This window comes from Trachypithecus francoisi, unplaced genomic scaffold (genome assembly GCF_009764315.1).
Source record: "Trachypithecus francoisi isolate TF-2019V2 unplaced genomic scaffold, Tfra_2.0 Lachesis_group1, whole genome shotgun sequence".
Classification (NCBI taxonomy): domain Eukaryota; kingdom Metazoa; phylum Chordata; class Mammalia; order Primates; family Cercopithecidae; genus Trachypithecus; species Trachypithecus francoisi.
Window position 1 is genome coordinate 62427777 of NW_022681454.1, and position 15667 is coordinate 62443443.

General features: G+C 40.0%; 1 protein-coding gene across 3 annotated transcripts in view; it reads right to left on the reverse strand.

The window, feature by feature from the left end:
- Positions 1-15667, reverse strand: part of MOB1B (MOB kinase activator 1B) — a 90554-nt gene that overhangs the window by 12130 nt on the left and 62757 nt on the right. For all 3 annotated transcript variants that reach the window (XM_033214489.1, XM_033214490.1, XM_033214491.1), the window contains 2 exons: positions 6153-6246; positions 1202-1335 (listed from right to left, as the gene is read on the reverse strand). In XM_033214489.1, coding sequence (XP_033070380.1) covers positions 1202-1335; positions 6153-6246 — 228 coding nt within the window. The remainder of the gene's footprint in view (positions 1-1201; positions 1336-6152; positions 6247-15667) is intronic.

Consider the following 15667-nt stretch of genomic DNA (forward strand, 5'->3'; position numbering starts at 1 on the left):
TAAATACAAAAAACAAAAGTAACTCAGCTGATGATACGGCAACCCCTCAAATCTTGTTTTCTTCTCGCACAGCTTAATATTTGAATTTGTAAGATTCATATTGTGGGTCATAAATTCAAACTCCCTTTTGATCGCAAATATATTACTAAATAACACTGGATAGAAGCCATATGAACTTCCCTAAATAAGCAGATAAGACTGTGGCAGATGTTATTAGCTATCTACTCAATATCCATTCTCTTTGTTCTAAAACATGGGCCAGATTTTGTTACTATCCTAGATAGACTGATCTCATCATTTAAAATTATAGAGAGAGTTCCCAGCACTTTGGGAGGTCGAGGTGGGCATATCACTTGAGGTCAGGAGTTCGAGACCAGCCTGGTCAACATGGTGAAACCCTGTCTCTACTAAAAATACAAAAAAATTAGTTGGGTGTGGTGGTGGACGTCTGTAGTCCCAGTTACTTGGGAGGCTGAGGCAGGAGAATCACTTGAACCTGGGAGGTGGGGGTTGCAGTGAGCCGAGATCATGCCACTGAACTCCAGTCTGGGTGATAGAGACTCTGTCTAAATACATTAGATTAAAATAAATAAAATAAAATAAAATAAAATAGAAGGTTTACCTTAATGTTCATGATAAATTTGGTTCGAAAAAGATAAACACCTTTAAGTGCATAAGATTAGAAATGTATGTTACGTATGGTACTTTACCATTGTTCCTGGAATAGGAATAACCCTCCAGCTAGAACTTTCTACTAAAAGGGCTTTTTAAGCCTTTCCTTTACTTCAGGGAAGTAAGTTTATTCTCAACGATGATCATAATTGTTTTTTAAAGTATTTAAAAAAACTATCATTGTCTGAAAATAAACTCAGTGATACTTTAATCTAGAATATCATCAAAAAATAATTACCTTAAGAGAGGGAGATCATTTATTTTCTAATATACCTATCCTTTCAGCTAATTATGCATTTAAAAGCGCTAAGTTAAAGGGGGAAAGCTCAATTCACATAGGATCACTTGCTTATTTTACCACTGTGTTAACAAACTTTTGTGCCTCTTCTTGGGAGGTGCATAACATATACATACATCAAAACAGCCATAAAGAACTCTCCAACTAGATATAGTGGAAAAAGGGAGGAAAATTCTATAAACATATAAAAGATAAATCATGATGGATCCCAATTACAAAAAATAATTATACCAATTTTTGATGGAAATAACGTCTCATCATCCAACTGGTCCTGAACCCAAGTCATCAAGTAATCAATATACTTTGGTGCAGAGCACTTTATAGGTTTCTTTATGTTCGTTCCATCTGCCCAATGATACTCATACCTGCATTGGAGAGATAAAAAGCACACAGAAGATTAGTATATACCTATACACAGTGTATATATTTTATGTATCTATATTACTAATGTACACACAGACATGTTTTCAACACTCTGCTCCTCCAAATAAAGATATATTTTTAAATATCCAGTGGACTACTTTGCATTTATCACAATTCAAACTAAGTAGATCCCAACAAACTCATGTTTTGTGTTTCTATGCTCTCCTCACATGTCTGAATTTTTCTGCATAGCTGTCATAAACAGCATTTATATTTTAGAACCACACATTATTGTAGTAGAAAAACTAGCTTACTTCCTAGTTCTATGATGACTACTTTTGTACTTTATGGTTGTTTTTCTTCCTTAAAAACCACTTCTCCTTACGCAGTACAATACTTTTTAACTTGGGGCTTTAAATTTTTGGTTAAGGATAGAGAATGACACAGAAGCACCAAAATACGATTAATGAAGATGAGAATGATTTCATATTTGAGTACATTTGGCTGAAGAGCTAAACATGTCTTTAAAGAAGGTCCAAAGAAAATCTGCAACCCAAATAAAGGCTTTTTGTATTAGCAGAACACCACCATCCTTTGATTCAATAAATATCTAATATGCACCTTCCATGTAAAAGATACTAAGAACAAGAAACACTAAAATGAAAGACACTTTCCCTACTTTCAAGGAAAACAGGCTAGTAGAAAGGACAGCCTCAAAAGTGAAGATGTAAAAACAGTATGATAAGTACCCTAAAAGAGGCCAGGCGTGGTGGATCACACCTGTAATCCTAGCACTTCAGAAGGCTGAGGCGGGCGATCACTTGAGGTCAGGAGTTCAAGACCAGCCTGGCCAATATGGTGAAACCCCATCTCTATTAAAAATACAAAAATTAGCCAGAAATCGCTTGAATCAGGGAGGCAGAGGTTGCAGTGAGCCAAGATGGTGCCCATCCCAGCCTGAGCAACAGAGCGAGACTCCGTCTCAAAAAAAAAAAAACAAAAAAACACAAACCCTAAAAGAGTTACACACAAACACACACACACACACCCTGAATTCTGAGATAAGGAAGATGCATACAGGTGAAATTCCAAAGTGAAAAAATCTCTAAATTCAACTAGCATTTAGTATTTTAGTTTCCAAAAGATTACTTCTGCTGCTTAACTTCTCTCCCTTTGATTCAATTCTACCCTTGTCCCCAGAGTTTGGGCTAAATGATAGGTCAGTTAGCCTGGGAAAGGAGATGACAACATGTAATAGAAAAATACTACAGGATATTTTAAACAATAACAATTATCTTTGAATAGGATAAATGAGGATGCTTTCTATTTAATCAGAACTACTTATACCTGAACAATAATATTAAACAAGATATACCTGAATTAAACATTCTGTAGACAACCTTACTGCCAAAAGTGGGGCAATAGGGATGACTATCAAGTCCATTTTGAAGGTCTCCAAGGAGATACTTTCCAACACCTCTTGATACTCTTGATACTCTCTTTTTACTGTTTAATCACTTTCACAGTCAAAAGATTCTTTCTAATATAATACTAAAGTTCTCAGTGCAATTTAAGCCTATTGTATCTCCTTGTTTGCTCCTCTTAGGAGACAGAGACCATGAATGGTAAGATTTTAGCCATCATTACGCTTTTTTTTTTTTGAGACAGGGTCTTGCTCTGCAGCTTAGGCTGAAGTACAGTGGCACGAGCATAGCTCACTGCACCCTTGAACTCCTGGGCTCAAGCAATCCTCCCACCTTGGCCTCCAAAAGTGCTGAGATTACAGGTGTGAGCCACCATCCCCAGACTGTAATTATTCTTAAGAGACGGGGCACAACCCATGTTTACTACCTTATGTGAAGAAACTTTAACATTTTTAACTTTCCCTCACAATCATGTTTTTCATCTTGTCAATCATTTTCAGATGTTTCACATTCATATTTAAATGTAAAAATCAGAAACAGACAAGGTAAACTAAAGAATCATTTTCAATATTCTGAAGTGTTTTTAAAAAATATTAACTTTCTATATCCTAAGGCTTTTTGAAAAATAAAATAATTGCATATTGCTTAGACCTTTAGAGTTTACAACTATGACTCCCTAATCTCTTCTTTCTCTTTCGTTGTGTTTATACTTAGGATGATTTCCTTCATTTTGTAGCTCTATTTTGCCGCGGTGTCTTTCTCATTCTACCTTTGACAGACTATTCTCTTTGAAATGTATTTCTGTCATCACAGCATGAACTTGTAAACTGCAAACTCCAATGCACAATTTCTTTTTTAATAATAATAAAAATCAGTAACTGAGGGCCAGGCGCAGTGGCTCACCCCTGTAATCCCAGCACTTTGGGAGGCCGAGGAGGGCAGATCACTTGAGGTCAGGAGTTTGAGACCAGCTGGGCCAACATGATGAAATCCTGTCTAGATGAAAAATACAAAAACAGCCGGGTATGGTGACATGCACCTCTAATCCCAGCTACTCAAAGAGGTTGAGGCAGGAAGATCTCTTGAACCAAGGATGCAGAGGTTGCAGTAAACCAAGATCGCACCACTGCACTCTAGCCTGGGCAACAGAGCAAGATTCTGTCTCAAAAAAAAATAAAATTAAAATTAAAAAACTGTATCTGAGAACAAAGTTCTATGAGCCATCATTCAATACTAATTTGCAAGGGGCTTAGCATTTATTAAGTATTAACAAATGCCTCTCCTAGGCACAACCCTGCATCTGCTGGTAAAAATGAAAAACTATGACAACAACTACATCTTCTTAGCACTAATGACTAGGAAATGTCAAGATTCTCCCCCCCCCAAAAAAAAAGGAGAAAGGAAGGGAGGGAGGAAGGGAGAAAAGAAAAGAAGAAAAGGAAGAAGAAAAGGGATGTAGAGAAAGAAGAAACAGGAAGAGGGAGAAAGGAAGGAAAAGAAGGAAGAAAGAAGAGAAAGAGAGGGAAGCAGGCAGGCAGGAGACCACACAGCTTTAACGTTATGTACGCATGCATGCATGCATACAGGAACAGAGACAAACAGCTCTTAAGCCAGAAGTACTGGCTTTCTTAGAAGGCAGTGCTATTTAATTTTTCAAGGTAAAACTGACCATAGAAAAGAAAAACTAAAAACATCTATTTTCACAAGTGAAGCTTAACCAAAGTGAACATCAGTAATATTGACAAGAATTAATACTAATACTAGTTTTCCAAAAGTATTTCATTTCTAAATGCCCCTGTTCCTCTAAGAAATCTTCCCAAAATAACAAGTAACAGAAACTCACACTCTACCTTTGACGATAAAACTAGGAGACACCTATGTCTTTAAATCACTTTTTTGTTGAGACAGAGTCTCACTCTATCAGTCAAGCTGGAGCGCAGTGGCACGATCTCAGCTCACTGCAACCTCACCTCCACCTCCCAGGTTTAAGTGATTCTCGTGCCTCAACCTCCTTAGTAGCTGGGATTACAGATGCGCACCACCATGCCCAGCTAATTTTTATATTTTTAGTAGAGACGAGATTCACCATGTTGCCCAGGTTGCTCTCAACCTCCCGACCTCAGGTGATGATCTGCCAGTCTCAGCCTCCCACAGTGCTGGGATTGTAGGCGTAAGCCACCGTGTCCAGCCTAAACGACATTATTTTTTAAAGGGGCTATCTTGACTAGACTTTTCAAACAGGCGAGGTGGGGAGTACGACAGTTCATACAAGTTCAAATAGGGTGAGGAGAGAACAAAAGACGCACCTGCAACTACAAACCCCATATAAAGTCCACAGAAGACGTTGCTCCAAAGTAAACAGTCCTGTGACGGGTAAAAACCACAAACATACTTCTGCAGGAAGAGGTCTAAATGGAGGAAGGGAATTGACAGACACTAGATTTTGAATAGCTCTGCAGCTATACTCATCTCCACGGGCTAGAAAGAAGTGAAGGTTCAAACACAGCTTTGTGTCTTTGCTAGTGTGATCTTCCTTTCTCTTTACTGAGAACTGCCAACTTATTTTATGTCTTCACATGGTATCTCCATATCTTTCCTGAGCTACAATATTATACTTCTGTTATGGGCTCTTTGATCATTTGACTAAATTCTTTGAGTCTATGGCAATGCATAGAGCAATATTTTTTAAATGAATGTTGACATATGAGGTAAAAAATATGTATGAAAGGCCTTACATTTAGGTACCACTAAATAAATGGTAACTGCCATTGTTATTATTAGTAGAAGTAATAATAAAAGCCAGTTTCCAAAATATACTGATTCAACCCACACTTTTTGGATGTTAAAACAAGGTGGCAAGCTCTGTTCTTGCACCAAAAGGGAATTAAAAAAAGAACAAATCCAACAGGTTAAATAAAACATGTATGAATAGTGTAAGAAATATAACAAACAAATATCATTACAAAGGTAAAAAAGTTAAATAGTCTGATGAAATCAGAAGGCTTTGACAGAGAAGTATTTGAAAAAAGACTTGAAGATCAGTAAGATTTTTTGAAATATTGACAGAAAATGACAGGAGTGAAATGGGAGAGAAGAAAAATGTCCAAGAGAAGAAGAGAATAAGCAAGCTTCCAGAGAATGTAAGTAATGGAGATGGAATAGCAAGGTATTTCCGGTAATCCAGTTAGGATAGACCAGAGAAGACACATAAGCAAACAGAGAAAAGGCAGGATGGAGAGTCACAAAGCCCAAGCTAAGGAATCTAGATTAATAGTCACTGCAAACCTCAGAAAGAGATGCTAAGTAGAAAAAATTACATGGTCAGAAACCCCGTTCTTCTCTAAGAACCGTAAAATAATGTAAAAATAAGAAACTGATCATTAACTATGTCTTACTTTGGGCCAGCTGACATCACTGGACAACTCTCTTCTGTACAGAAGTCTGTGATGGTTCCATAAAGCATGTTGATCTGATTGAAGAAATCCACAGCTGTAAAGCAAATATCAGTTGTAAGTAAAACAAAATGGCTAAATTTAAAATGAAATTTTATTGTACTTGAACAGAATAGGCTTATCAGTGTTCTGTCCCCTACAAAGAACAGGTGAAAACCATACACAGAAGTCTCAACACACTGAAATGAGGAGCTTGTGTTTATCAAACAACTCCCTTGAGAGCAAAAAGGCAAGCACAGAGAGGAAGAAATTATTTGCAACATATACAAACAACAGAAACCTTTTATCCAGAATATATAAAGAACTCATATAGATCAGTAAGAAAAAGACAACACAGCTGAAAAATGTGAGTTTTAAACTGTCACTTCACAAAAGAAATGTCCAGGTGGTCAAATGTCCTATGAAGAGATGTTGGTAATCACGGAACTACAAATTGAAATGAAATGCCATTCCATAGGCCCCCAAAAGGCTAAAATTTATTTGAAAATGCAACAAGGCAAGAATATCCAACACATTCTTAAAGAAGAACCAGGCTGGGCATGATGCATCGCACCTGTAATCCCAACACATTCACAGGCCAAGGCTGGAGAATCGCTTGAGCCCAAGAATTTAAGACCAGCCTGGGAAACACACTGAGACCTCGTCTCTGCCAATAAAAATAAAAATAAAATTAGTTGGGCATGGTGGTGAATGCCTGTGGTTCCAGCTACACAGGAGGCTGAGGTGGGAGGACTCCTTGAGCCCAGGAAGTCAGGCTGCAGTGAGCCATGATCACATTACTGCACTCCAGCCTGCGTGACAGAATATGTCTCAAAACAAAAACTAAGGTATTAAGATTTATAAAGCACAATGAATAAAACAGTATGATTTTAGTAGACCAATGCAACAGAAGAGAGACCTAGGCAATTACAGAAACAGATGCGAACATAGATGAAACATTTGATTTATGGCATAGCCATCACTGCGGAATGAGCAAAGGACAATCTTTTCATAAATATTTCTGAGTCAACTGGTTATTGCTATCGGGAAAAAATAAAACCTGGCCAGGCACAGTTGGCTCACACCTGTAATCCCAGCACTTTGGGAGGCTGGGGCAAGAGAATGGCTAGAGGCCAGGAGTTCAAGACCAGCCTGGGGAACATAGCAAGACCCCACCTCTGCAAAAAAATATTTTAAAAATTAGCCAAGTATGGTGGTGTTCTCCTGCAGTCCAAGCCACACCACTCAGAAGGCTAAGACAGGAGGATTGCCTGAGCCCAGGAGTTCGAGGCTATAGTGAGCTACGATCTCGCCACTGCATTCCAGTCTGAGCCAAAGAATGAGAACTTGTCTCAAAAAAATAAAGTAAAATGAGGCCGGGAGCAGTGGCTCATGCCTGTAATTCCAACACTTTGGGAGGCTGAGGCAGGTGGATCACCTGAGGCTGGGAGTTCAAGACCAGCCATGATCAACATGGAGAAACTTTGTCTCTACTAAAAATACAAAATTAGCTGGGTATGGTGGCACATGCCTGTAATCCCAGCTACTTGGGAGGCTGGGGCAGGAGAATCACTTGAATCTGGGAGGCGGAGGTTGCAGTGAGCTGAGATCGCGTCATCGCACTCCAGCCTGGGCAACAAGAGCGAAACTCCATCTCAAAAAAATAAATAGAAGATGGCCGAATAGGAGCAGCTCCAGTCTCCAACTCCCAGCGCGAGCCACACAGAAGACCGGTGATTTCTGCGTTTTCAACCGAGGTACTGGGGTCATCTCGCTAGGGAGTGCCGGACAATCGGTGCTGGTCAGCTGCTGCAGCCTGACCAGCGTGAGCTGAAGCAGGGCGAGGCATCGCCTCACCTGGAAGCGCAAGGGGGAAAGGAATCCCTTTTTCCTAGCCAGGGGAACTGAGACACACAACACCTGGAAAATCGGGTAACTCCCACCCCAATACTGCGCTTTAAGGAAACAGGCACACCAGGAGAATATATCCCACACCTGGCCGGGAGGGTCCCACGCCCACGGAGCCTCCCTCACTGCTAACACAGCCGTCTGCGGCGATCTATCCGCAAGGCAGCAGCGAGGCTGGGGGAGGGGCGCCCGCCATTGCTGAGGCTTAAGTAGGTAAACAAAGCCGCTGGGAAGCTCGATCTGGGTGGAGCTCACAGCAGCTCAAGGAAGCCTGCCTGTCTCTGTAGACTCTACCTCTGCGGACAGCGCACAGCTGCAGTCCATTAGGGGAAAGAGCGGGGGCGGTGCAGACGCGAACGACTCTGTCTGACAGCTTTGGGGAGAGCCGTGGATCTCCTAACGCGGAGGTTGAGATCCGAAACGGACAGACTGCCTGCTCAGGTGGGTCCCTGACCCCTGAGTAGCCTAGCTGGGAGACATCCCCCACTAGGGGCAGTCTGACACCCCACACCTCACAGGGTGGCGTCACCCCTGAGAGGAAACTTCCAAAGAAAGAATCAGACAGGTACACTCACTGTTCAGCAATATTCTATCTTCGGCAACCTCTGCTGCTGATACCCAGGCAAACAGGGTCTGGAGTGGACCTCAAGCAATCTCCAACAGACCACAGACAGTCCTTCTGACTGTCAGACGGAAAACTATCAAACAGGAAGGACACCTATACCAAAACCCCATCCGTACGTCACCATCATCAAAGACCAGAGACAGATAAAACCACAAAGATGGGGAAGAAGCAGGGCAGAAAAGCTGGAAATTCAAAAAATAAGAGCGCATCTCCCCCTGCAAAGGAGCGCAGCCCATCGCCAGCAACGGATCAAAGCTGGTCAGAGAATGACTTTGACGAGATGAGAGAAGAAGGCTTCAGTCCATCAAACCTCTCAGAGCTAAAGGAGGAATTACGTACCCAGCGCAAAGAAACTAAAAATCTTGAAAAAAAAGTGGAAGAATTGACAGCTAGATTAATTAATGCAGAGAAGATCATAAACGAAATGACAGAGATGAAAACCATGACACGAGAAATACGTGACAAATGCACAAGCTTCAGTAACCGACTCGATCAACTGGAAGAAAGAGTATCAGTGATTGAGGATCAAATGAATGAAATGAAGCGAGAAGAGAAACCAAAAGAAAAAAGAAGAAAAAGAAATGAACAAAGTCTGCAAGAAGTATGGGATTATGTAAAAAGACCAAATCTACGTCTGATTGGGGTGCCTGAAAGTGAGGGGGAAAATGGAACCAAGTTGGAAAACACTCTTCAGGATATCATCCAGGAGAACTTCCCCAACCTAGTAGGGCAGGCCAACATTCAAATTCAGGAAATACAGAGAACGCCACAAAGATACTCCTCCAGAAGAGCAACTCCAAGACACATAATTGCCAGATTCACCAAAGTTGAAATGAAGGAAAAAATCTTAAGGGCAGCCAGAGAGAAAGGTCGGGTTACCCACAAAGGGAAGCCCATCAGAATAACAGCAGACCTCTCGGCAGAAACTCTACAAGCCAGAAGAGAGTGGGGGCCAATATTCAACGTTCTTAAAGAAAAGAATTTTCAACCCAGAATTTCATATCCAGCCAAACTAAGCTTCATCAGTGAAGGAGAAATAAAATCCTTTACAGATAAGCAAATGCTTAGAGATTTTGTCACCACCAGGCCTGCCTTACAAGAGACCCTGAAGGAAGCCCTAAACATGGAAAGGAACAAGCGGTACCAGCCATTGCAAAAACATGCCAAAATGTAAAGACCATCGAGGCTAGGAAGAAACTGCATCAACTAACGAGCAAAATAACCAGTTAATATCATAATGACAGGATCAAGTTCACACATAACATTAACCTTAAATGTCAATGGACTAAATGCTCCAATTAAAAGACACAGACTGGCAAACTGGATCAAGAGTCAAGACCCATCAGTCTGCTGTATTCAGGAGACCCATCTCACATGCAGAGACATACATAGGCTCAAAATAAAGGGATGGAGGAAGATCTACCAAGCAAATGGAGAACAAAAAAAAGCAGGGGTTGCAATCCTAGTCTCTGATAAAACAGACTTTAAACCATCAAAGATCAAAAGAGACAAAGAAGGCCATTACATCATGGTAAAGGGATCAATTCAACAGGAAGAGCTAACTCTCCTAAATATATATGCACCCAATAAAGGAGCACCCAGATTCATAAAGCAAGTCCTTAGAGACCTACAAAGAGACTTAGACTCCCATACAATAATAATGGGAGACTTCAACACTCCACTGTCAACATTAGACAGATCAACGAGACAGAAAGTTAACAAGGATATCCAGGAATTGAACTCATCTCTGCACCAAGCGGACCTAATAGACATCTATAGAACTCTCCACCCCAAATCAACAGAATATACATTCTTCTCAGCACCACATCGCACTTATTCCAAAATTGACCACATAATTGGAAGTAAAGCACTGCTCAGCAAATGTACAAGAACGGAAATTATAACAAACTGTCTCTCAGACCACAGTGCAATCAAACTAGAACTCAGGACTAAGAAACTCAATCCAAACCGCTCAACTACATGGAAACTGAACAACCTGCTCCTGAATGACTACTGGGTACATAACGAAATGAAAGCAGAAATAAAGATGTTCTTTGAAACCAATGAGAACAAAGATACAACATACCAGAATCTCTGGACACACATTGAAAGCAGTGTGTAGAGGGAAATTTATAGCACTAAATGCCCACAAGAGAAAGCAGGAGAGATCTAAAATTGACACTCTAACATCACAATTAAAAGAACTAGAGAGGCAAGAGCAAACACATTCAAAAGCTAGCAGAAGGCAAGAAATAACTAAGATCAGAGCAGAACTGAAGGAGATAGAGACACAAAAAACCCTCCAAAAAATCAATGAATCCAGGAGTTGGTTTTTTGAAAAGATCAACAAAATTGACAGACCGCTAGCTAGACTAATAAAGAAGAAAAGAGAGAGGAATCAAATAGACGCAATAAAAAATGATAAAGGGGATATCACCACTGACCCCACAGAAATACAAACAACCATCAGAGAATACTATAAACGCCTCTACGCAAATCAACTAGAAAATCTAGAAGAAATGGATAATTTCCTGGACACTTACACTCTCCCAAGACTAAACCAGGAAGAAGTTGAATCCCTGAATAGACCAATAGCAGGCTCTGAAATTGAGGCAACAATTAATAGCCTACCCACCAAAAAAAGTCCAGGACCAGATGGATTCACAGCTGAATTCTACCAGAGGTACAAGGAGGAGCTGGTACCATTCCTTCTGAAACTATTTCAATCAATAGAAAAAGAGGGAATCCTCCCTAACTCTTTTTATGAGGCCAACATCATCCTGATACCAAAGCCTGGCAGAGACACAACAAAAACAGACAATTTTAGACCAATATCCCTGATGAACATCGATGCAAAAATCCTCAATAAAATACTGGCAAACCGGATTCAGCAGCACATCAAAAAGCTTATCCACCATGATCAAGTGGGCTTCATCCCTGGGATGCAAGGCTGGTTCAACATTCGCAAATCAATAAATGTAATCCAGCATATAAACAGAACCAAAGACAAGAACCACATGATTATCTCAATAGATGCAGAAAAGGCTTTTGACAAAATTCAACAGCCCTTTATGCTAAAAACGCTCAATAAATTTGGTATTGATGGAACGTACCTCAAAATAATAAGAGCTATTTATGACAAACCCACAGCTAATATCATACTGAATGGGCAAAAACTGGAAAAATTCCCTTTGAAAACTGGCACAAGACAGGGATGCCCTCTCTCACCACTCCTATTCAACATAGTGTTGGAAGTTCTGGCTAGGGCAATCAGGCAAGAGAAAGAAATCAAGGGTATCCAGTTAGGAAAAGAAGAAGTCAAATTGTCCCTGTTTGCAGATGACATGATTGTATATTTAGAAAACCCCATCGTCTCAGCCCAAAATCTCCTTAAGCTGATAAGCAACTTCAGCAAAGTCTCAGGATACAAAATTAATGTGCAAAAATCACAAGCATTCTTATACACCAGTAACAGACAAGCAGAGAGCCAAATCAGGAATGAACTTCCATTCACAATTGCTTCAAAGAGAATAAAATACCTAGGAATCCAGCTTACAAGGGATGTAAAGGACCTCTTCAAGGAGAACTACAAACCACTGCTCAGTGAAATCAAAGAGGACACAAACAAATGGAAGAACATACCATGCTCATGGATAGGAAGAATCAATATCGTGAAAATGGCCATACTGCCCAAGGTGATTTATAGATTCAATGCCATCCCCATCAAGCTACCAATGACTTTCTTCACAGAATTGGAAAAAACGGCTTTAAAGTTCATATGGAACCAAAAAGAGCCCGCATTGCCAAGACAATCCTAAGTCAAAAGGACAAAGCTGGAGGCGTCACGCTACCTGACTTCAAACTATACTACAAGGCTACAGTAACCAAAACAGCATGGTATTGGTACCACAACAGAGATATAGACCAATGGAACAGAACAGAGTCCTCAGAAATAATACCACACATCTACAGCCATCTGATCTTTGACAAACCTGAGAGAAACAAGAAATGGGGAAAGGATTCCCTATTTAATAAATGGTGCTGGGAAAATTGGCTAGCCATAAGTAGAAAGCTGAAACTGGATCCTTTCCTTACCCCTTATACGAAAATTAATTCAAGATGGATTAGAGACTTAAATGTTAGACCTAATACCATAAAAACCCTAGAAGAAAATCTAGGTAGTACCATTCAGGACATAGGCATGGGCAAGGACTTCATGTCTAAAACACCAAAAGCAAGGGCAGCAAAAGCAAAAATTGACACATGGGATCTAATTAAACTAAAGAGCTTTTGCACAGCAAAAGAAACTACCATCAGAGTGAACAGGCAACCTACAGAATGGGAAAAAATTTTTGCAACCTACTCATCTGACAAAGGGCTAATATCCAGAATCTACCAAGAACTCAAACAAATATACAAGAAAAAACAAACAACCCCATCAAAAAGTGGGGAAAGGATATGAACAGACATTTCTCAAAAGAAGACATCCATACAGCCAACAGACACATGAAAAAATGCTCATCATCACTGGCCATCAGAGAAATGCAAATCAAAACCACAATGAGATACCATCTCACACCAGTTAGAATGGCAATCATTAAGAAGTCAGGAAACAACAGGTGTTGGAGAGGATGTGGAGAAATAGGAACACTTTTACACTGTTGGTGGGATTGTAAACTAGTTCAACCATTATGGAAAACAGTATGGCGATTCCTCAAGGATCTAGAACTAGATGTACCATATGACCCAGCCATCCCACTACTGGGTATATACCCAAAGGATTATAAATTACTCTACTACAAAGACACATGCACACGTATGTTTATTGCGGCACTATTCACAATAGCAAAGACTTGGAATCAACCCAAATGTCCATCTGTGACAGACTGGATTAAGAAAATGTGGCACATATACACCATGGAATACTATGCAGCCATCAAAAAGGATGAGTTTGCGTCCTTTGTAGGGACATGGATGCAGCTGGAAACCATCATTCTTAGCAAACTATCACAAGAAGAGAAAACCAAACACCGCATGTTCTCACTCATAGGTGGGAACTGAACAATGAGATCACTTGGACTCGGGAAGGGGAACATCACACACTGGGGCCTATCATGGGGAGGGGGGAGGAGGGAGGGATTGCATTGGGGAGTTATACATGATATAAACGTCATGCACATGTACCCTAGAACTTAAAGTATAATAAAAAAAAAATAATAAATAATAAATAATAAATAAATAAAATAAAATAAATTAGACTCTTCACTCATGTCATACCCAAAAAGCAATTCCAAGTAGACTGTACCTCTAAATGTGAAAGGCAAGACAATTAAGTTTAAAAAGAGCATAGTCCAGGCTCACACCTGTAACCCCAGCACTCGGGGAGACCAAGGCCTGGGGAGGATCACTTGAGCCCCAGAGTTTGGGACCACCCTGGGCAACACAGTAAAATCCCATCACTACAAAAAATTAAATAATAAATAAATTAGCTGGGCACGGTGGTCATGCCTGTAATCCCAGCACTCTGGAATACTCTAGTAGGCTGAGGTGGGAGGGTCACTTGAGCCAGGGAATTTCAAAGCTGCAGTGAGCCATGATCGTGCCACTGCACTCCAACCTGGATGACAGGGCAAAACCCCCTCAAAAACATAAAAATTTAATTTTAAAAAAAGAGAACAAAATGCACTAATCATAAAGGAATAGTTTTCAGGTTTCATTAGATTTGTTCCTAGGTTGATATTTTTGGTGCTACTTTTTTTCCTTTTTGTTCGTTTTTCTTTCTTTTGGCCTCTATTTCCTGGTGATGAGATATTCATAATTTTATATTGACCCAAGAGCTGACCACCTCATTAAATACATCTATTAGTAATAATAATCATGGTCTTTTAGATTTTCAACATATTTTATTTTCCAAAAAGGGATTTTCAGACCAATCAACATATTTACTTTCATTGGCTATAAATGAAAAGAATAATTCTTTCTTCCTTTCCAGTCAGTATATTTTTTATTATTTTTCTTGCCTTACTGAATTGGTTAAGACTCCAGTAACTGGCCAGGCGCGATGGCTCACGCCTGTAATCCCAACACTTTGGGAGGCCAAGGCGGGTGGACCATCTGAGGTCAGGAGTTCGAGACCAGCCTGAACAATATGGTGAAACCACATTGTTCTACTGAAATACCAAAAATTAACCAGACATGGCAGTGTGAAACCACATTGTTCTACCGAAATACCAAAAATTAGCCAGACATAGCAGTGTGAAACCACATTGTTCTACCGAAATACCAAAAATTAGCCAGACATGGCAGTGTGCACCTGTAGTCCCGGCTACTCAGGAGGCTGAGACAGGGGAACTGCTTGAACCCAGAAGGCAGAGGCTGCAGTGAGCCGAGATCACACCACTGTACTCCAGCCTGGGTGACAGAGCAAGACTCCGTCCCAAAAAAAAAAAAAAAAAAAAAAGGACTCTAGTAACATATTGGTGGCGGATATCCTTGACTCTTTCCTAAATTAAGAAAAAATTTCAAAAAAAAGAAAAAATTTCAACATTTACTATTATACTGTTATAGCTATTCTGCAAATAGATATGCTTTATCAGAGGAAAGTTCTCATCTATTACTTGATAACCCTTTTATTACAAATTGATTTTGAATTTTAACAAATGGTTTTTCTGCATGTATTGCTGTGATATGATTTTTTTCCTCCTTGATTTTGGTTAATGCAGTGAATTACAGTGACCAATTTACATTTTTTTTTCTAATTTGTTTTTTTTTTTTTTTTTTTGAGGTAGGATCTCACTCTATTGCCCACGCCTGGGGTGCAGTCAGAGCTCACTGGAGCCTCAAACTCCTGGGTTCAAATAATCCTCCCGCCTCAACCTCTTTGAGTAATTAGGACTACAGGCATGCAACACCACAGCTGGTTAACTTTTAAAATTTTTTATAAATA